Source organism: Mixophyes fleayi, chromosome 6 (assembly GCF_038048845.1).
Source record: "Mixophyes fleayi isolate aMixFle1 chromosome 6, aMixFle1.hap1, whole genome shotgun sequence".
In the NCBI taxonomy this organism is placed as follows: Eukaryota; Metazoa; Chordata; class Amphibia; order Anura; family Limnodynastidae; genus Mixophyes; species Mixophyes fleayi.
The window spans coordinates 199,043,780-199,066,156 of record NC_134407.1 but is presented as its reverse complement, the minus strand read 5'-3'; the positions used below and the strand labels follow the sequence as shown (position 1 = coordinate 199,066,156).

General features: G+C 43.2%; 1 protein-coding gene across 3 annotated transcripts in view; it reads left to right on the top strand.

Annotated features, from left to right (window-relative positions):
• GAS7 (growth arrest specific 7) overlaps positions 1 to 22,377 on the top strand; it is a 267,156-nt gene that overhangs the window by 182,413 nt on the left and 62,366 nt on the right. For all 3 annotated transcript variants that reach the window (XM_075178001.1, XM_075178000.1, XM_075178002.1), the window contains exons 3-4: positions 10,259 to 10,336; positions 18,440 to 18,525. In XM_075178001.1, coding sequence (XP_075034102.1) covers positions 10,259 to 10,336; positions 18,440 to 18,525 — 164 coding nt within the window. The remainder of the gene's footprint in view (positions 1 to 10,258; positions 10,337 to 18,439; positions 18,526 to 22,377) is intronic.

Sequence of the window (22,377 nt, the reverse complement as noted above, 5' to 3'; positions counted from 1 at the left end):
TTGACCGGTTTGTGGATTGCAGATGAATAAGGTTGGGTCAATGGACATGTTCATCAGAAATGTAATTGGTTACTCCTACAGCAGTGTTGGCTAACCTGTGACACTCCAGGTGTTGTGAAACTACAAGTCCCAGCATGCCTTGCCAATATATAGCTGCTTATTGCTGGAAGGGTATGCTGGGACTTGTACTTTCACAATACCTGGAGTGTCACAGGTTAACCAACACTGTCCGACAGTGTCTCGATGACACCTCCAACACAAAGGTGATCCAACATTACAGGACATAGTGCATCGTTTAAGCAATTTATAATTCGTTTTAACAGCTATGGGATACAGAGAGTGCAGAGCAATAAATAGCATCCCACTTTTCTGGGGAAATCTCCCTTCACATTTATCTCTCCCACCTTTGTGTAAAAGGTAATGAATAATGATGTTTGGCAGGCAGCAATACCAGTTGATGGTGTTACCATATCTTTAGAAAGTGCATTGTGGTGATTTTTAGCTACCTTTACTAGATTAGATTGCACTTTTTTATATTTGCAGAAAAAAGTTTTTATACTTAGTAGCAGCTCAGGGAATTAGGGGCTGGCTGGCAAATTTTATCCTGGAGGGGACGATACTCGGCTCAGCAGCCTATTAGGAACATTTTAAAGGGAAAGAAAATGCAGGTAGGCCAGTGACCCGTGGATCAGTGGGCAGCACTGTGGCTAAGTGGTTAGCACTTCTGCCTCACAGTGGTCATGAGTTCAATTCCCATCCATGGTCTTATCTGTGGGGAGTTTGTATGTTCTCCCCGTGTTTGCGTGGGTTTCCTCCGGGTGCTCCGGTTTCCTCCCACACTCCAAAAACATACTGGTAGGTTAATTGGCTGCTATCAAAATTGACCAAAGTCTCTCTTTCTCTCTCTTTCTCTCTCTCTCTCTCTCTCTGTTTGTGTGTGTATATTAGGGAATTAGGGTGAGTGTTACATAATAGAATGTGCAGGGTCTCCAACAGCACAGAGCAGTGATGCGAGACTCCTGTCACACTGGTAAGGGAAACTTGTGGTGACAAGTGCACCTATATATGAAATAAAATGCATACACATCTGTTTGATGTTAAACAAATAACTTTTGAAGTGGTCTCTTTGATGTCTCTCAATCTAGGCTGTACTGTATATTCTAATAAAGGGCAGAGAGTAGAGTTCATCCTCTGCAACACGTCCGAATGATCTTCTTTCTCGTTTAGTAAATATTGAACCATTTGCTACCTTTAAATAGCTACCGTTCTCCAGCTCTTATTGAATTCTTTCATTTTGCCTAGGTATAATATGCGCTGGCAAGCCATTGTCCTTAACTACAGTAATTACCATTTTTTTCCATTAAGGAAGCTAGGAGCCTGTTATTACACTATCCTCCCGAGCTTGCAGGCTAATAATTTCTGTAATTTTATCACCTAGTCATTATTTTGGCTGGGATTTTTTTTCAATTTTTGCTGTGTGTCTTCATTTGTTATCCAGTCTTCATCATTTCCCATGAGAGTTCAATGATAACTCAACCAACACTCGGTTTTAGGATATATAAATCCCAGGCTGGTTTACTTAGCTGGGGTTCGTTATTCAGGCCCTCAGGTGGAGCTCCTAATGTGCTCTCAGGTGGAGCTCCTAATGTGCTCTCAGGTGGAGCTCCTAATGTGCTCTTGCTGGTCCCCTAGCTCCTGCACGCTTTTGCTGGCACAGATTTGAAGGTTACGGTCTGTCTTCTTGCTCCTGCCCACGTAGTCCACTATTGTCAGCGGAATTCTCCTCATTCCTGCTGACCAGGGACTGTGCAGGAGTGATGGGAGCAGCGGCAGGCTAATGCAAGCCATCGGGGGACCCTTTGGAGAGCCTGAACGTCCAACCCCAGGTAAGTCATTATTTGGGAGTGCGTTGTACTCAGAATAATAGGAATTATCCTATGATGTGTGTTCAGTTTTTTGCCTTTTACCTTTAATTGTTTAAAAAAATCTTTTAAAAAATGTGCTGGAATTTTAGGTAAAAAAGTTTAGTGCTAAATACAGGACCGCCAACTATATGTGTGTTTCCCTCTGCTCTAAGCTACCAGCCAGGCGGGTGTACAAAATCACCCCCTTTTCTAACACTGAAAGCTGCAACTTCCTTCACTGTGGTCCAGTTCACCACCAGTTTATTCATAGATATTTTTTAATTAGGACAGCTGTCAGCTAGGTCCTATCATCAATATCTAAAAGTTGTAGTTCAGTTGCAACAGAAGGAGGTTTGTATCCAGTTATAAAAATTAATATTAGTGTAGGTACCCATTTGTATAAGGTTTTTGTTTTTTTGCGGTAGTTTGATTAAATTGTACATTAAGAACTTAATATTTATTTCTGATATTATTTAAGTATAGTCTAATACACACACAAATTTCTGATTGTGATTTGCGGTAAAGAGACCAGGGGAGGAGAGCATGAAGGTTGAAAATCACAATCCTGTGATGCTCTCCCCATTGACAGGACCATCTAGTTCAAGTTCCAAAGATCTAAGCTTTTTGGAGCTTGATAAAATTGACCAAACTGCCCTAATGAGTATTATAAGGAATGTGGTTTAGGGGTCTATTTATTAAAGTTTTTCCGCCTTGTAAAGCCCCGAAAACGTTGTTTTCGGGGCTTTACCGTTAAAATCCCTATGTATTAATCTAGCATAGCAGCAGATATCGGAGATATCTGCTGCTTTGCACCCATTAGCGTTTTTCTGAGCACTCCCCATAACAATGTATGGGGAGTGCTCAGTAACGCTATGTATTAAAAACTGGCAGGTGAAGTATTTCTCTTTTTTTACTTGTTAATGTACACCATCTGAAGCTGGCGCCATCTGAAGCTGACGTACATTAACATAAGTGAAACTTTACACTGAAAACAGCGCTGCTCTGACGAGCAGAGCTGCACAGCGCATGTGTGGAGGGATCACATGATCCCTCCATCACATGCCTCAGGTTCCTGCAGACACGGATCTCTGTGCGCATGCCCGATTTTACCAGTCGGCGCATGCGCTCAGGGATTGAAAGAGGGACGATCGGCACCGCAGAGGGAGGAAAAGAGAAGAATACAGTGTTAGGTAAGTGTAACACTTCACAGGAGCAGCCGTTTTTTGGAACGGCTGTTCCTGTGTTGATTTTTAATACATATGAGAAACTTTTCAATCCGCATCTATGCAATGAGGATTGAAAAGTTTCTACAGAAAAAAACGAAGGGTCATAAATAGACCCCTTAATGCGGTAATTGTCCTAATGCTGGCGATATCTCCTGCGTTAGGCTATTATTAAATTAACATTTTACTTAAAAATACCTAAACTGTGTTGCAGTTTCCGCATGGTTTAGGGCTCATAATAGGTCCCTGTGTCTTAAATCAGTAAATAAATACCAGGATGTACCACAGTGTCACCCACCCCATATTTCAGTGAGATCTGACGAGGTTAAACACAGATTTTATGCTGTAACGGTAGCATGCATAAATCATCAAATTACATCTCAGCAGAGAATGAAAAGTAATTGTTTCCAACTGTGTTTTGCACCTGTGAAGAATACGCTGTGCATGATTAAACCTGGGCTCGTTAGCGGTTGCTGATTAAAACCAGGGATTGTTCTCTCCACCTGCACTTTATTTCATCACTCAGCACTGGCCAGAATAAAGGCAATTATCTCCCTCTAGTTCACGGTAATAAATGAGCACATTTTCAATACATATCAACTTTGTTCCAGAATTAAGTGTTACAAGTTAGTCCAAATGTGAGTAATACAAATCATTTTCCCTCGCCTTGAAATCCAACCTAATGAAGACGTTTTTAGATGATTCTGAGTTATACGCTAATTCACTTTCATTTACAGTCTGCTAGCACCGCAAGCATGGAGAGGAAATTATACAGGATACCTGTCAGCCGTATGATATTTAATGACGTCAACTCGAGATTTGTTCTCGCAATTGATTTGCTTGCCTGAAATCTTGCATTTTAAATCCCTGGACTGCAGTTCATGTCCAGAGTCATCTTTTCTTATCGTTAGAGAGAGGTTGAGCCTGAAAGACTTTCTTTTCAACTGCAATTATGCAACAGTAAGTGTTCTGCACAGTCCACCACTGTTTTACATATTAATGCCATGACACACATCGTAAAGGTGTATTTCATTATCATCATCATCACCATTTATTTATATAGCGCCACTGATTACGCAGCGCTGTACAGAGAACTCATTCACATCAGTCCCTGCCCCATTGGAGCTTACAGTCTAAATTCCCTAATATAGACACACATACTCACACACACTCACACAGACAGACAGAGAGACAGACTAGGGTCAATGTTGATAGCAGCCAATTAACCTACCAGTATGTTTTTGGAGTGTGGGAGGAAACCGGAGCACCCAGAGGAAACCCATGCAAACACGGGGAGAACATACAAACTCCTCACAGATAAGGTCATGGTCGGGAATTGAACTCATGACCCCAGTGCTGTGAGGCAGAAGTGCTAACCACTTAGCCACCGTGCTGCCTGCATTTTCAGCACCCCATGTGATTGATGCTGGGTCACATGACCACTGGGTTGTGGGCAGGTACTATATTAAGTTGCAAGCATACACGGTGTCATGTAATAGTGGACAATTGCAGCGTTTGTGGCCCAACATGGGTACAATACCGATACTAGTCTGATTGGAATTGACTGGAATGTTTGTGGTCAATTGCAGTGATCTTCTCATTACAGCCTCAAACACACCCCAGTAGATCCAGGAGTGATCCAACCTCTTAAAGTGAGCGTCAAGCTGGCTCATTAAGTTTGGTCACCAACGTCCTTGGTATTTGTAACAAGCTTTTTTCTCTGTCTGCTCAATTGATCTCATCTCATGCGTACATATGTACACAGGGCTGGTCCTAATGTTTCCAGCACACCCCCTGCCAGAGGCTGCTTATGCACAGTGAAGCCCCTAGCGCCACTACCCCATACTTCGGCGCCTAGTCTGATCTCTGTTCATGGTGGGGGTTGGATATTAAGGGGGGGCAAAAAAAATAAACCTTTTTTTTCTGGCGGAGCTTACCGTGTGTCGCCAGCCCTGTATGTAGCTCCCTGCCATTTCTTACCTTGAAAAATTAGGAGTTTGTGTATTAAGGCAAATCTGTCCACTGGGAGGCAGACCCCTGAGGAAGAGTCAGGATAGGCCTGGGGCATGGTAAGGAGATTAATAATTACCGTGCCTATGAATTGCTATCTGTCCTTCTCCATGTGCCAAATACCTCCACCACCTCTGTGGTGGTAGAAGTCAGCTCTACTGCATTGTGTGTAATAGCTAAATATAATATATGGCCCCTAATGCTCTGGTTCTATATAGGTTAGTACGTAGAACACTAAATATTTTCCTGTCTGTGTATTTATTGAAACAAAATTCTATCTTTAAGCCAATGGAACTAGTTGTAACAAGTGTAATGAATATTGTAGTAGAACTACAGTTTCATTTAAATTTCATTGTAATTCAACAATTTTAGGCACGGTCTGCTGCAAATGACAGGAAGACATCTGTCTTTTTTTTTTCTTCTCTCTGTTCTCTTATCTCCATCTCCGTGTAATAATAACAGAACAAAATCATAAAAAAAAGCTTTATTGTTTGAATAAAGCAGTATTCTAATGCATAAAGGTTTTAATATATTTTTTTTTAGTAACTTACTAACACTGTGTTGTTGTTTTTGTTTTTTTAACTAATTAGTAGAAAAAGCCCAAACTTGAGTGCAACTGTCAGTTTGCTGAGGTAGTATATAATAGACCAGGGGGCGTGACCAGCATGCATGGGGGCGTGGCTATAATTTTAGTACAGTGCTTGGCTGCTCTCCAACTCTTGCTATCCCCATAATATACATGGGCAATGCTGCATGCCCTACTGTTGGGTGCACACAGCTCTCCCTTTTCAAGCAGAGCCATGTGAAGCAGGGGCAGGTTTCAGCCACCTCAATTATACAGTGCCCCAGGCTTGGAGGGGGGTTTTCAGTCACTAGGAAACCCCCCTCGGTTTGTCTATGTAGACCTCTAAGGTTCAAGCCCTCTGAATAATGATTTCAATACCTATACACAGCACAACTGAGAGGGATCTCAGATTCTGGTACATCCTCTACTTCCAGCCTACTTATGTGTGACTGTGTCCGCCCACCCCAGAGGAACAGCCAGTGCTCTGCATGCAGCCTAGGAGGGGTGTGGCCAAGTAGACCAATAGGAAATTATTGGTCCACTGCAACCTCTTTCCCCAGTTCATAATCCGGCCCCTCTGGGGAGGAGGATGTAACCACTTCTGACCCCCATGCCCATATAAATTTGAGAATGGAAAAATAAGTTAAGCCACACCCCACACCCATTTTTATGTGGTAAATTGAACTTCAAATTGATATCAGAACTGTTCTGCAAAAACAATGACTATTGGGTTCATGACCTTGCCATAACACTGGATGTACATCAGGCATATTATCCATATGTTTTTGATGTACAAATGTACATGATAACAGCATTTGTTTATGAAAAGCAAACAAAGTTTGAATAGTGCTATAAATCTCCAGCGATTGATCCTGACCACAAAAGGGATTGTAGCCAATCTTCAGAAGACTTTATACACTAGATAAACATTTAACAGCTCAAGTGCTATGTGTCAAATAGAAGCAAACATCAGCATGAATGCAGACCCAACAGAATGCATTAATCATTTTCACACTTCCAAGCTTCTCTATGAACAAGGGGGAGAGTTGGGGCCCCTTCATGGGACTAATAAATTCTCAACACCCTTCAGTTTTGTCACTGGTTCATCTTTCATAGTAATATCCTCAGGGCCACCCCCGTGTCCTTATTTTAAGGCTAGAAATATTTCTCCATTTATTGCCACTTATCACCGCTATGGACTAGTTAGCAGCACGCCAACATGCTTATCTCATTTCTCCCACCCCAGTTTATTTGAAAAGCGAAGCGCAGTAAACAACATTATTAATTCATGCCTAAACAGGATATCAATCCTTCATGCAAATTGTGTTTTTTATTTGAGGTGTTGTTTAGTTTTTATTGATTGCATACTTGCAGTAGAGCAAAAGCCAATACAAATGTATTTTTAAAGGAGCAGTAGAACCATGAGGGTCTCGTGTGCGGGCCTGCATAGACCCCACCAGGGCCAGTAATGGCTGACAGCAGAGAGATATTTAAGAGCAAACTGCGCTTATTACAGTGTTGGTTGAGATCCAAGCTTGGTGTCTGGTAGAAAGATAAAGGATATTGTGACAGGATGGACCGCCTATGCCACCCTGTCTGTTGTTGCTGGGAACTGGCTGGGCTTTCTTTGCCACCGTTCCCTTTCGTTATACCAAATGCACCCTCTAACCGCAGTAGGAGGGGCTTACACGAGCTGCCACCACTGGACTCCTTACCGGCATCCAGTACCAGGTTTCTTCTGGGTAACTGACACTGTTAGCGTATCTCGTTGCTGGTGTACCTGGGCTGGTACTCCTGACCTCTTACTATGGATCAGGGAGGCTGTGGATGGTCCCCCCTGGTCTTTCACACTGACCAGGGCTGCATGGGTAGCAAGCAGAGCGGTGGTACTGAAAAAACTTGGGCCCAAACCTCAGAAACAGTCGGCAAACGGATTAGATTTAGGGTCTAATCGGCAGGTCACAGAAATACAGCAATATTGAAGATGTTTTCAAGCAGGTCTTGAAACAAGATGTTTGTTTGCTCTCACACTGGTTGAAGGTACCAGAGTGATCAGGTCAGATGAAAATCAGAATAACAAGTTTCAAATACAAGCTAGTGCCTTTTATACAGTTCAGAAACAGGCTATTTTTAGCATCAGTATGTATCCTATTTACACAAACATGGATTCACATGCATTGCAAAGCTAACAAAATTTGCGCTTATCTATGACATTTACTCTGGACAAAAGACCACACGGTAATGACCCCCTGCTGGGCCTCTGGCCAGAGCAGACATCACGACACTTCATCACAAAACTTTGTTAGCACTTCCTGCTATCAGACTCCCTTCCACATGCCTAATTTGAGATTTCCACTAGCAGCCTTACAAATCCCACACAATGACACTTCCATACAAAACACATCCCAATATACCAAAGGCCTCCTTCCACAAAAGCCTATTGTATCAGATATATGCATCAGAAATAAGCCATATCCTTTAGTAAGGTTAAAACAGGAAAAACAAGTTTCTACCCTTGTCTCAGAAATAACAATTTCCTATCTCAGAATATATACAATATAAAACATAAGTGCATATGCAATTATATAAATAAGCGCCCTGCGCTATTTCCTTTAAATAAATTCATACCAGAAGTTATTTATCAGTGATCCAGTCACAGATATTGTCACCACCTTTGACTATAAATAAATGATTATTCTACTGGTAACTAGTATAATGTATCCTAATTTCACCTTAAGCATGGCGGTGACCACTAATCTACATTTCCCCATACATATGGTATTGCATCTGATATCTCCATTTGGGTCTTGGAGGTAGCGTGGGTTGAACCACTAGGTACCAGTGAAGCCATACCTGCCAATCGTCTGTATTTAGGTGGGCCAGTCCAGATTTGAGGGACTGATTGAGACAACTTCCCACCAATCAGGTTGGCGGGACAGAATCCTCAAATCAGGCCTGTCCCTCCTAAATCAGGACAGATGGGAGGTATGCAACAATAGCGGTAAACTTTTGACATTGCTTAAGTAGACTGATATAATGCAGCATAAAGATTCATTATCACACAAAGCTGCAGCCCCAAACACTTCCAGTCACATCTGTTAAAACAAATATTGCTGAAAATCAATAATGTTTTCCTCCCTGCACCTGGCAGGACAGGGTAAAGGCACTTGATACAGATTGTGCGTATGTGAATATAGACATTTTGTCTGTTGTGTGCCGTGACGTCGATTTCCAATCAGTCAGTGAGGCCTTTGTGCCACAAGAACAATGCTATAGAACAGCTTTCAAAGATAAGCAAATGAGGAATGTCCACTATGAAGATAATTGACTTTGCTGCGCAGAGTAAATCAATAAACCTGAGATGCCCAATGAGGGATGTCATTAAATGTTTAAATGGGCCTAGTTTTCAAAAGATGAAGAGATCATTCATATCTTACTTGTTTACTCCTCCTTTTTTCTGATGTATTTAAATATTCCACTTCTATTAAGTAGATTTTTGTTCTTGTTAATGCTGTTTAAATACTCGAAGCATTAGCCACTGGGTTTTTAACGCGTAAGGGAAGTGTGGCCATCAGCCTAAACGAAGTTAAAAATCACGTGGGTGAGTGATTAGGTGTTTAGCCTATGGGCTGCTTCTATTTGTTAACCAATAGGCAGAGGAGGGGGGTGGTCTAGTTTTATATAGGAGATGTTCTCCTGCATTTCCCCCTCTCTGCTTCCGGATTCCTCCCGCCCACCCGGCAGTTTAAGGTTTTTGTATCTGTGGTTCTTTTAGGTGGGAGAGCAGTGCAGTCGGTAAGTTTGCATATGGTGCTTGTGTTATCTCGTCATAGGTCACTACTCCCCCTTTTGGATTGTGTTGTCATCACGTGTGTTGGGTCCAGTGAATGGGACTCTGGGCCAGTATGTTGAATATTTTACTGGCGGTTATAAGGGGGTGTAGTCTTGCCGTTGGACAGATATTTCGCACCGGCCAATAGATAAGGTATGATCCTGGGTTGGTGGTACAATGGTCTGACCTTTCCACCGTTATTGGTTTTGTGTTTGCTGACTGCCCTGCTCTCGTCCGCCTTTCAGCCCCTTTAGTTTTAATATTAGTCATTTAATAAATAATTTTTAATTCCAACGTTAATCTGGTGTCCGTGTCTTTATTGGTTTTCATTATGGTATTATGGTAAACACTAAGAACTTCCACACTGTGCATTTTATAGAAGATTGTGCTGCTCCAGAAAAGACTGATCGGTTCTTGTTGGGACTCCTCAGTGCAGGCTCAGATAATCTGGTTAAATCATGTTTGAACTATGTAAACATTGGCATTTCCAGCTCTGCACAAAGTGGACAATTTTGTATGTTTCCTGACAGAATTTGGCATTAAGTGACCTCGGCTTAACACACACCAACATGCATTGGCCTATGTCATCCTAGCTTAAATTTCTGATATATGCTTTTCAGCTTGGCACTACATGGTATATATATATATTTCCACCATACGATATGTATGTAAGTTCATAAATGTATATTGCAAATTGTGTAATTCTAATCTTTTTCTTTTAAAGAGACAACGTGGGAGAGACCGAACAGTTCACCTGTGAGCATAAAAAGTCCCTTAGTCAAGAAGACATCATTGCCTACAGGTAACACATTCAATTGAACTTGTAATGTTGGCTGTCTTTCGAGACTACCAGAGATATATTGGATAATGTACACCTTAGTCAGAGCTTTCGGACATCTTGTCAGTATCTAGTCTTGGGCAACGTTTTAAGAGAATTGTCAAATGTTATCATCATTTTTTCATGAACCTCTGTTCCAACAACACTATTGCACCATATTTTGGTTGGCATCGTAGCCAGATTCAAACGGATCAGCTGAGGTCAATGTTGGAGGAAGGCTTAAATGACTGGTTTGTAGTGCTGTTTAGTCCTCTGTGTAATTATTATTACACGGGAAATAATGGATTGCTTATACAGGGGCCCAAATTCATTAAGGAAAGTAAAGCAAAAAAACGATTAACTTTGCACCTTGGCAAAACCATGTTGCATTGGAGGGGGAGGTACGTTAAAAATGTGATGGCAGATTTATAGTTGTCCTAGATCAACTTTTAAAATTCAGTGTAAATATAAAGCAATCAAGTATTTGTGTGCTACATGAAAAAACAGCCAGTATTTATCTTATGTGCAAAATAATAAACTAATTTGCACCCCTTGCATTGTAACATGGTTTTGTTCAGCAGAAAACTTACTCCTTTTTTTTTTTTTACTTACTTTACTTAATGAATCAGGCCCAATGTGTGTGGTTATTAGGAGTAACCTCCGAGTTCTGGGAGCTTTAAAATCTGAATGCATGGGCTAAATATTATTATTATTATTATTATTATTATTATTATTATTATTATCATTTATTTGTTAGGCACCACAAGGTTTCAGCAGCGCCGTACACCATACAAACAGTAGACCATACAGGGTGACATAGTACAGAACAATAAACACAAAGTACCAATACTTCAGAAACTCCGAGCAGACATATGGGTAAAGACGGAGCAGAAGAACAGGTGAGGGGAGAGGGGCCCTGCTCATACGAGCTCACATCCTAAGGGAGGGTGAACAAACAGGCACAATAAACAAGTGTTAATTTTGCATACCTAAACTAGTAACAGACAAAAAATAGAGAGTAAACATGATAAACAATAAAAATTACTTTTATTTATTGTGTTTTCTATTACTTACATTACAAAAAAGTAAACAAAAGAAATTTGCTTTAAACAAATCAAAAATTAGTGGTAGAAGGCAGCAGACTAGTTACTAAAGAGGATACTGTTTACCTTTTGATGTCGGTAACTTCCCTATCGGACAAAAATGTTTGTGAGTCTGTGGAATTGTATTATTAAAGCTCAATTAAGTTGCAGTGGAGTAATATTGTCATACAATGGCCGTACACCATGCTTGCCAACTCCCGAAGGTGAGGTCGAGTGGCAAGTGCTGGCGGTGGCACCAGGATTTGTGTAATTTTGCTCTAATCCGTCGACTCTGTGCCACAATAATGTCATTGTGCCGTGGAGGAGGGGTCTTGAGGCCCCCGTCCTGTCCTCTTGACTTGAAAGGATGCGGGAGGGTGGCCTACTCTCCAGGTAGTATGGGAGAGGTACCTGAAATTCAGGAGTCTCCTGGATATACAGAGAGGGCAAGTATCCTGTATACCATACATACATACTTTTAAATCTGGGGGATGTGTGGACAGAAGGGGGCGGGGCTTAGTGAATCGCATCATATGCCCCTGCCCCCGCGATGCAATGACGCAAATGCATCGTTTTAGCGCAGGGGGCTGATCCAAAATGACCAGATTCATCAAGAACCGCATCATGGAGACCTCCACTAGGAAGTGGGCAGGATGCTGGAGAATGGTCTGCTCTGCCGGGAGTCCGGGAGACCTACCCAAAAGTCTCCCAGAAAGCAAGTATGCTTTGTAAAGATAACCAATCATTTGGAATACTGAAGCATCATTTACAGAATCACTGTCTCCTAAGCTGGCTGAGGACTGCAGTGAAAACAAAATGGCTGCTCCTTTTACCTGTGCCGCAGTGTAATCGCATGCTCTAATTTAAGTAACCAGTGGAAAGTTACTTAATAACTTGAGCTAAACAATCAGATTTGCCTCTAAACATATACGACTGTTGGGAATTTTACATACACCTGTCTCTCAGTAGTAAATAACAACCTCAGTTGTATGTCAGTTTACTATTAAATCACAGCAGTCATCCTAGTCACATAGATTATTATAACAGTGACAATATAAGTAATACCCGGCATGGCACGCTGTTCCTGAGGCCAACTATTGCACACAATTTCCATCAATCTAACGGCACTCGTGGTGCAGGCAGAAGCCTGAAAGGAAAAACTATGTAATAAATAATTAAACCTTCCTTCCCTCCAACATTTACATAATATATATGTATAATGATTATATATATATATATATATATATATATATATATATATATATATATATATAACATACTTGCCAACTCTCCCGGATTGTCCGGGAGACTCCCGCATTTTGCGAGAGTCTCCCGGACGAGTGTGGCAATCTCCCTGATAGGAAGGGGGAAAAATTTAGTTTAAACGCTGCGATTCACCCGGAATCGCGGCGAAATGACGCGATTTCGCAGCCCCGCCCCCTGCACGCCCACGTCCCAGCCGGCATCTCCCGGAAAAAGAAAAAAAAATGTTGGCAAGTATGATATATAATATGATTATATATATAATGATTATATATATGTGTATATATATATGTGTGTATATATATATATATATATATATATATATATATATATATATATATATATATATATATATATAAATTCTCATTTCAGTTCTTTTCTTCCTCCAGTTCCATTTCTTTCAAGTATCTCTCCAGCCCCCCCAATTGCATTGCCTCTATCTCTCAGAGCTCAGTTGCTACGGCAACCGTGCCATAGAGAAATGTTGTAAAAGCCTTTGAAACAGACGTCTCATTTTTAAATTTCACTTGTTTAAAGAAGAACTAGTCCATTACCGATTTTAAAATTATTTAAAGGTACTTTTAATGGCTCCCCAGTAGCCGTCGGAGATAAACATGCTGGTGCCCACGGTAGCGCAGAATTACGAGCTGCTGAGAGGGACTGCTCATTTTTTTTGTGTGTTTGAATGGATGGGTTTTAAGAGCATATTTTCAGAGCTACGGAAGGGAAATCAGTGCAGCATGAAGAGTCATGTGTGTATTTATACTCTGCTGCCACAGTGTATGAAATAGAAATACATTATGTGTAGTGATAAAGAACTGCAGATTGGAATAGCCGAATCATCTGTTCTGTGTTGGTGCCTGTTAAGGTAGCCACCTGACCAGTTTTCACCTGGACAGTCGGTTGGTTTTCATAATAACATTTGGGTTCTTTAAAACCAGCTATTTTGATGTTCCAATTTAATGATTTATAATGAATTATCTAACAGTGCGATTGAGGGTTGGCAAAGGAATTGCCAAAAAAGGGAAGAGAGAATTCAGTATCAAAGTATCAGTTATCATCTCAAATGGGATTAGGGAATTTTAGTTCACCTTTGTTGTTTGTTTGTTTTGTGGCTGTTAAATGAGAAAAATAGATCCAGTTGGTCTATTTTGCAAATATAAACCTTATCCTACTTTAATGCAAGAAACCAGCGCTGAACTATGGGGAGAGAGTGGGGTCTGCGGGAGTTTTCAGGGGAGGAGCTACTAACAGTAGGGGGCCATCCGGTGCAGCAGCTGGTGGCTAAAACTACAGTTCCCACCATTCCTGAGGTGTACGGACACAGGGCTGGATTAAGGCTTTGGGAGCCTGGGGAACTAAAGATGGGGGGAGGGGGGCTATGATCTAAAATTAAGGGCATAATGTCATCATTCGTATAAAAGAAATAGAAAAACTGTGTTATACTTACCTTCGTATATCTATCATTGCCCCCTCCGTCATTCTCCCATTGCCCCCCTCCATCTCTCTCCCATTGCCCCCACTCCATCTCTCTCCCATTGGCCCCACTCCATCTCTCTCCCATTGCCCCCACTCCGTCTCTCTCCCATTGCCCCCACTCCGTCTCTCTCCCATTGCCCCCACTCCATCTCTCTCCCATTGCCCCCACTCCATCTCTCTCCCATTGCCCCCACTCCATCTCTCTCCCATTGCCTCTCTCCATCTCTCTCCCATTGCCCCCACTCCATCTCTCTCCCATTGCCTCTCTCCGTCTCTCTCCCATTGCCCCCACTCCGTCTCTTTCCCATTGCCACCCCTCCATCTCTCTCTCATTGCTCCCCCCTCCGTCTCTCTCCCATTGCCCCCCTCCATCTCTTTCCCATTGCCACCCCTCCGTCTCTCTCCCATTGCTCCCCCCTCCGTCTCTCTCCCATTGCTCCCCCCTCCGTCTCTCTCCCATTGCTCCCCCCTCCGTCTCTCTCCCATTGCCCCCCACTCCGTCTCTCTCCCATTGCCCCCCCTCCATCTCTCTCCCATTGCCCCCCTCCGTCTCTCTCCCATTGCCCCCCCTCCATCTCTCTCCCATTGCCCCCCCTCCATCTCTCTCCCATTGCCCCCCCCTCCATCTCTCTCCCATTGCCCCCCCCTCCGTCTCTCTCATTGCTCCCCCCTCTGTCTCTCTCCCATTGCCACCCTCCGTCTCTTTCCCATTGCCACCCCTCCGTCTCTCTCTCATTGCTCCCCCCTCCGTCTCTCTCCCATTGCCCCCACTCCATCTCTTTCCCATTGCCACCCCTTCATCTCTCTCCCTTTGCCACCCTCCGTCTCTTTCCCATTGCCACCCCTCCGTCTCTCTCATTGCTCCCCCCTCTGTCTCTCTCCCATTGCCACCCTCCGTCTCTTTCCCATTGCCACCCCTCCGTCTCTCTCCCATTGCTCCCCCCTCCTTCTCTCTCCAATTGCCCCCCCCCTCCGTCTCTCTCCCATTGCCCCCCTCCGTCTCTCTCCCATTGCCCCCCTCCGTCTCTCTCCCATTGCCCCCCTCCGTCTCTCTCCCATTGCCCCCACTCCGTCTCTCTCCCATTGCCCCCCTCCGTCTCTCTCCCATTTCCCCCCTCCGTCTCTCTCCCATTGCCCCCCGTCCGTCTCTCTCCCATTGCCCCCCCTCCGTCTCTGCCCCCCTCCGTCTCTGCCCCCCTCCGTCTCTGCCCCTCCCTCCGTCTCTGCCCCCCCTCCGTCTCTGCCCCCCCTCCGTCTCTGCCCCCCCTCCGTCTCTGCCCCCCCTCCATCTCTCTCCCCCCTCCGTCTCTCTCCCATTGCCCCACCTCCGTCTCTCTCCCATTGCCCCCCCTCCGTCTCTCTCCCATTGCCCCCCCTCCGTCTCTCTCCCATTGCCCCCCCTCCGTCTCTCTCCCATTGCCCCCCCTCCGTCTCTCTCCCATTGCCCCCCCTCCGTCTCTCTCTCATTGCCCCCCCTTCGTCTCTCTCTCATTGCCCCCCCTCGTCTCTCTCTCATTGCCCCCCCTCCGTCTCTCTCCCATTGCCCCCCCTCCGTCTCTCTCCCATTGCCCCCTCCATGTTTCTCCCTTTGCCACTCTCCATGTTTCTCATTGATGCCTTCTAGTTCTCTATGCAGCCCCCCACCCTATAGCTCTCTATGCAGTCCCCTCCCTATAGTTCTCTATGCAGATCTGTTTACAGCCCCCTTACTTACCTTTCAGCTGTGATCGCTGGCGCTGTTCTGCAGCATCGCTCCCTTGCTGCTCGGACAGGAAGTGAATGCTTACTTCCTGTCTAAATGCACTGTATTGTGGGGCTCCCTGATGTCTCCTCAGAATGCTCAGACAGGGCTCCGAGGAGATTGTGAAGCTTGTTAGCCTCATGCATTGAAAAATGCATTAGGCGAATAACTGACTATGATGCTAGGTGCATGGGGCACGTGCCCTATCTGCAACCCCCTTAATATGGCTCGGATGTGATATCGGATCCTGCCCAAAGATGGGTCTTTGGTGTCGGAACAGGGGAAGGAGTGCCCTGAAGGCAGGCAGAGGAACAGGGAGACTATACAGCAAGGGCTACACATCTACACCAGTGATGGACAACCTGATATACTCCAAAAGGGACCATACATTGCCCTTAATTGCAAAACTAAAACTAAATAAAAATGACATTAATACGCCGATTTTACACATTCTAAAATGCCCCCACAATCACCTCACTTGATCCATAATCCTACTACATACCACTCTGATCTCCCACTTGCAACAAAATGCACATACATGCACTCAGACCCCTCAAGCCGTTAGATCCTACATGTAACTCCATCACATGCCACTTGGACCATGCAACATGCTTCTCAAACCTACCCACATGGCCCCACATGCCTATTAGACCTCTTTTAAATGCCCCATACATGCCCATTAAACCTCCCTATGTGCCCCTTACATGCCCACATATCCTTGCTTTATAGGGAGCAGCCATCTGGGGGCTGCAGGAGAAGACGGGGGTATCTAGCTAGATACATTCTACTAGAAAGTGTATCTAGCAAACACAGATATAGGATAGAGGTTATGTTAGCAATATAAACCCCCTATGTTGGCCATATTGCAGCATTTATTCGGTAATTGGCTTGATATCGCAACATACATCCCTTTTTGCTTTCTAAAATGGATGACTGCAGATATCAGCTATCAGCCTGTGTATCCTCCTCCAGCCTCACTAGCAGGCCCGTATAATGTCAGAAGCTCCAGCACTTCCAGTTTTGTATTCCATTCGTGTATGCTGACTTCTGGCTTGTTCCTTGGCTCATTCTCCCGGATTCCGATTTGGTACTGCACAGTCTGTTTGGTATTGACACTTCTTCTGGTTTTCCCTGTGTACTGCGCTACTGTTTGGGTTAACCCGGATTGTTTGACTATTCCTGTCTATACTCCACCGCCCTGGAAACTGACTTGGAGAACTGCAACCTTAGCATCCCATGCAGCGAAGCCCATACCTCCTTGTGGGGGTCCCTGGTGAAGACCGGGGGTGCATTAGACTCCGCGCCTCCCTGCTCAGTCCGTAAATACCAGCCAGTAGTTCCTACGGTATCAGTAACTGTGATACTGGCTCTCCACTAGTTCTGGGATACATGATCACACAGGAATTGTAACCATAGCCAAATTCATCAAAATAAGTTGTAGATGGATAATTTGCTTTTAAAGCGAAAATACCACCTCCAACAAGTGTCACTGTCCAGTGTATGGTGGGGGGGATTCTGGCAACCGTGCAAAAATGTCCTTGATACTGATATGTCACTGATGAAAATTACAAAAGTAAAGTAATAAGAAAAACCTGTTTTACCTAGTGTAATTTCATATTTGATGTAGCATGTTTTGTATTTTTGTTTTTCTTTTTAACAGACCTTTGCGTCTCTGTCCATCCTACCCTCCCCTTAGATTGTACGCTCCTTCGAGCAGGGCCTCCTCTCCTCCTGTTCTCCACCACCTTAACTCTGCTCTCCGGCTCCTTGTCTCTTCCGTGAGGCCCTTCTACCCCTCTCTCTACCGCCGGGGCCTCTCACTTTCCATCTAGCTGTACTTTGAGCTTCCGAGTTACTGTGCTTTTTGTTAACTGTTCCGTGCTGTCTCACCCTGAATCGTGTTTCTGTCTGTCCGTGTACGGCGCTACGGATACCTAGTGGCGCCCTATAAATAAATACTAATAATAATAATAATAATAATAATAACAGACAATTCATAAATTTAACTGACAATGATCATATTACTATAATAATAATAATGTCAGCAAAATGATTTAAAATAGAGGGGAGCTCTTGCACACACCAAAACGTTGCCTGGAATATAACGCTGCATAGGAGCGCTGAGGTGGTATTTTGTCTTACAAATGTCACATTGGGGGTGAAGGTTTGTCGCAGGGGAAAATTAGATCTTTACGTCACATTTTTATGATCTCAATTAAAGTTGGTAGCTGTCAGTGCAGAGATTGTTACCTGGGAGAGGCAAAGAGATGATGCGATATCTCCTACAATTGTTAATACGATACTTATATTTCTGTACACACTGAAGGCTTAAAAATGGTTGATGATAATTCCCACTTATAAATAAAAAAGCAACTATACTGCATGATGCTAGCTGTATGTATTGTTAGATTTGGTCCTGCTGTGTATCTAGTGGGGAATGCATTATAAATATACAATTCCAAAATCAATGTAAACTGTACCGTTCTCTATAAAAGTTTAATTTTACTTTTGGTGTATTTTCAGTAAACGGATTCCATTCGTCAGGTTCTCCTTTACATCACCAGGAATCTGGTCATGTAAGCGTCCGAAAACCCAGTAGCGACCCACAGGTGAGTGGAGACCTCATCAGGAATATTTTACACCAAACAATTTATATGCTGTAGCATCATTACAGAAATGTGACCTGCAGTAACCAATCAGATCTTGACTTTTCTTACTGTCACTAGAGTGATGGAAGCTAATGTCTGATTGGTTAATGTTCTTACCTCTGCTGTGATTTGCTGATGGATTATCACATTCCCTACTCCCCTCATTGTTGTTTTTTCTCATTTTAACCACAACCTGCCACTAATATGTTTTGTATCTGTTTTGCTGTACGTACACTTTTTCTCGTTATTTGCTATGCCTTTTGCCTTATATATACCATACATGCCTACTTTTATGGACCTTCTCTCTGGGAGATCCTAAGGTTCTAAGAGTCTTCACGGGCCTTGATGATGCTAATCAATGCAAAACGCGTCAACTTGGCAGGATCCATGCGGGATCCGAGAGGGTGTCCTACTTTTCTGGGATATATACTATTTTTTCACTTGCAATGTCTGTTTAATGTTCTCACACTACTGTTTGTTCTTTCCTGGGTCATGTCTGAAAATAAGCATCTTTATGCCTACTGCACCCACCTGGTCAACGAAAGCAAATAAATTGTAATATATGCTGAAAATAAATTGCGCAGCCAATGCTTTAGTCAATGGACCCCAACGGCTGATGGCTACAGAAGGGTTAAAGTCACTGATAAGTAAACTGCACCAATTCAGGAAAGAGCCAACCGGAGTTTGTATGGTTTTATTTATTATAATCTGCACTGAAATTGGAAAATGGGCACCAAGAATCAGAATCGCTTCTCTTAATAAGATATACTGTAATATGCAGGTTTAGTCGGGGTCAGGGGAAAAGCCAAGTGTACAGGTTGTAGTGGTTGTTAGCAAGAAAGCGGTGTTCAACATACACAGGGTTAGGGCACGGACTCCAGAGATAAGCCCTGGGAAACATGATCGGGTCTGGTACACTAGGAGATGTCAGAAATGCGTGAAACTTTGGTGATAGGCACATAATAATCTGGCAACCCATCGTTCAGTGCACCTGGTTGATATAGAGGCTGAGATGTGTCTGTGCCGATGACCATGCCATACCTTAGTGCAGTGAATTCCAAACTTTTGCAGTTCAAGGCACCCTTAGGGTCTCCAAAATTTTTTCAATGCACCCCTAAGCCAAAATAATTGCCAAGTAGTCCCCTGCCTTGCTTACCACTGGCCCTGGCTGAGGCACCCCTGTGAGATCTCCAAGACACCCCAGGAAGCCTAGTCGCACAGTTTGGGAACCACTGCCTTAGTGAATGAGAGGACTTTGTGTGCAAGTATTAGTCAGGCAGTGTCATACCGCCTAACATGGTTGTTTCTGACCAGAATTTGTGATACAATTGCTGCAGTTTGTGACATAAACATGTTGTTGCTGGGTTTTTTTGTTTGTTTTTTGTGCAAAATTCCGATAGTATGAGAGTTGTCACATATACACTTGGCACGAGCGTCTTGCTCTAATTACAATGAGAACTGAAAAGTGTACTATGGGGAATTTTATCGAACTATGCCCATTTCAGTAGGCGCTTAGGCACGGAAAATGTTTGTTGTGAGGCGCTCATGACTTTGCAATCGCCCAGGTTTATGCCTCTAGTCCTTGACCAATATGAAACGTGTCATTTCTCACATCGCTTCCCCATCGTCGCTTATTATAAAGTACAAATGCGTGGCTTTATGAATGAATAACATGACTTCTTAAAGGTTATAAAAGATTATTCACACTTTCTCCAGTATTTGCTCACAATGCAGCCTAATCTGCAATGCTGTAATGGGGTATACGCCTACATGGACCTCTGCCATTTTTTGTCATGGACGAAAGCCAACCAGCCCCAAAAGGAGAGGCACACATCTGCTAATTGGGCAGCACTCGTTGGCAAAACTCAAAAGCGTTTGTATCCGCAGCTGAGTCCTGTTGCCAGTCAACATTAAATATCTGCGCACAAACATGGTGCTTGAGCCATGAAAAGTTTGAGATATAAAACCACTAACTAGTTTGTTACGTTAGATATTATCAGTATAAGAACGATAATGATCTATTTAATAGACCCAACTGTGGACCTTTAGGGAAAAAAAAGCTTGCCAAGGCATCTGAGCAACACTTGGCTCCCTCTGTGAAATTTGCCTAGTGCGGTAAGTTAACCCTTACCACTTCGCCGGGCCAAGCTCCGTAGATATAGAGAGCCAAGATTTGGGCTTTTAGTTCCACCAATATAAAAATGTATAACAAAATAAATAAAAATTCTTAATGTAAAAAAAAAAATGTTGAAAATCTATTAAGCATTTAAAAAATGCTTTATTCAAAAAATAAAGCTTTTTTCCAATCATTTTCATCTGTTCTCTCCATCCTGAGATGGCCATACAAGTAAAGCCCCAATACCTTGTCAAATTGGCTTCCCCATGCAAAGGATCATGCCGTCGGCAGGGGGTTAGCGTTGGCTAGAGCAGTGTTGCAGCCATCGATAACCCTTTGATGTATAGGGCTATGGGAGAAAAGACCCTATCGCCAGCTTTTTGCCTTTTAATAAACCTTCCCTGATATGACCCCGCATGTTCAGAAATATGATATAAAAAGCAGGCTAAGGCTGAGTATACACATTTTACAAGATTTATCTTCAGATCATCTGTCATAATCATCGGCTGAAAAGATCGTGACTGTGTAAATTCTATGGACACAGCCGTTTGTGACTGCTTACACACTGCAGAATTGGAACGACATTGTTCCATCGTTGAACAACATTTTTTGTCCGTTTATAAAATCAAATGAAATGATACAATGTGCTTTTGGAACAATAAACGTTCATCATTGGAGCGTACACACTAATACAGGGGCAGGCTGGGCTGGGGGGTATCTGCTCCCAGAGTCTGTCCCATAATGGTTTAGGTCACATTATGGGACACCTGCATTTTCTTTCTTTTAAAATGTTTCTGATAGGCTGCTGACTCAAATCTTTCCCCCCCGGGCTAAAATTTGCCAGCCCTCAGCTGAATGCGATATCAGGCCAAACGGTTGTTTGTGATTGGCCCGATAATCAGGTGAAAAACCTGTAGTGTGTACCCAGTCTTACTTAGGGCAAGCTTTTCTCTGTCATCCCCACAGAGGTGTCCTGTATGGTTTTAAACCGTCCATAACAGGCAAATGCTGCAAGTTTGATTAATCTTTTAGTGGCTGTAACAAATCATTCATCATCTATTTATATAGCGCCACTAATTCTGCAGCGCTGTACAGAGAACTCACATCAGTCCCCTGCCTCATTGGAGCTTACAGTCTAAATTCCCTAACATAGACAGACAGAGAGAGAGACAGACAGACTAGGGTCAATTTTGTTAGCAGCCAATTAACCTACTAGTATGTTTTTGGAGTGTGGGAGGAAACCGGAGCACCCGGAGGAAACCCACGCAAACACACAGCGCGAACATACAAAATCCACACAGATAGGGCCATGGTCGGGAATCGAACTCATGACCCTAGTGCTGTGAGGCAGAAGTGCTAACCACTAGGCCACTGTGCATGTAACAAATCCATAAATGTCTTTAGGTGCCTTAGTACTACGTTTCCCAAACAAGCTGCTCCGCAATAGCTTTTGGTGATTGAGAATTCATCTACTTCTAATTCCTATGTATCATTTATTTATTTTTCTAATTAATTAAAATTGTAATAATTTTTTTTATTCATTGGTGAGGGGGGGGGGGGGGGGGAGGGGGAGAGAGGAATGTCTTTTTTTTTTTTTCACCAAAGAGGTGACAACTATTTATAATAAAGTTTTTTTTCTTCCTTATGTAAAAAAAAAAAGAAGACTAAAGCGATGATTTCAGAACTCACTGTTTGCA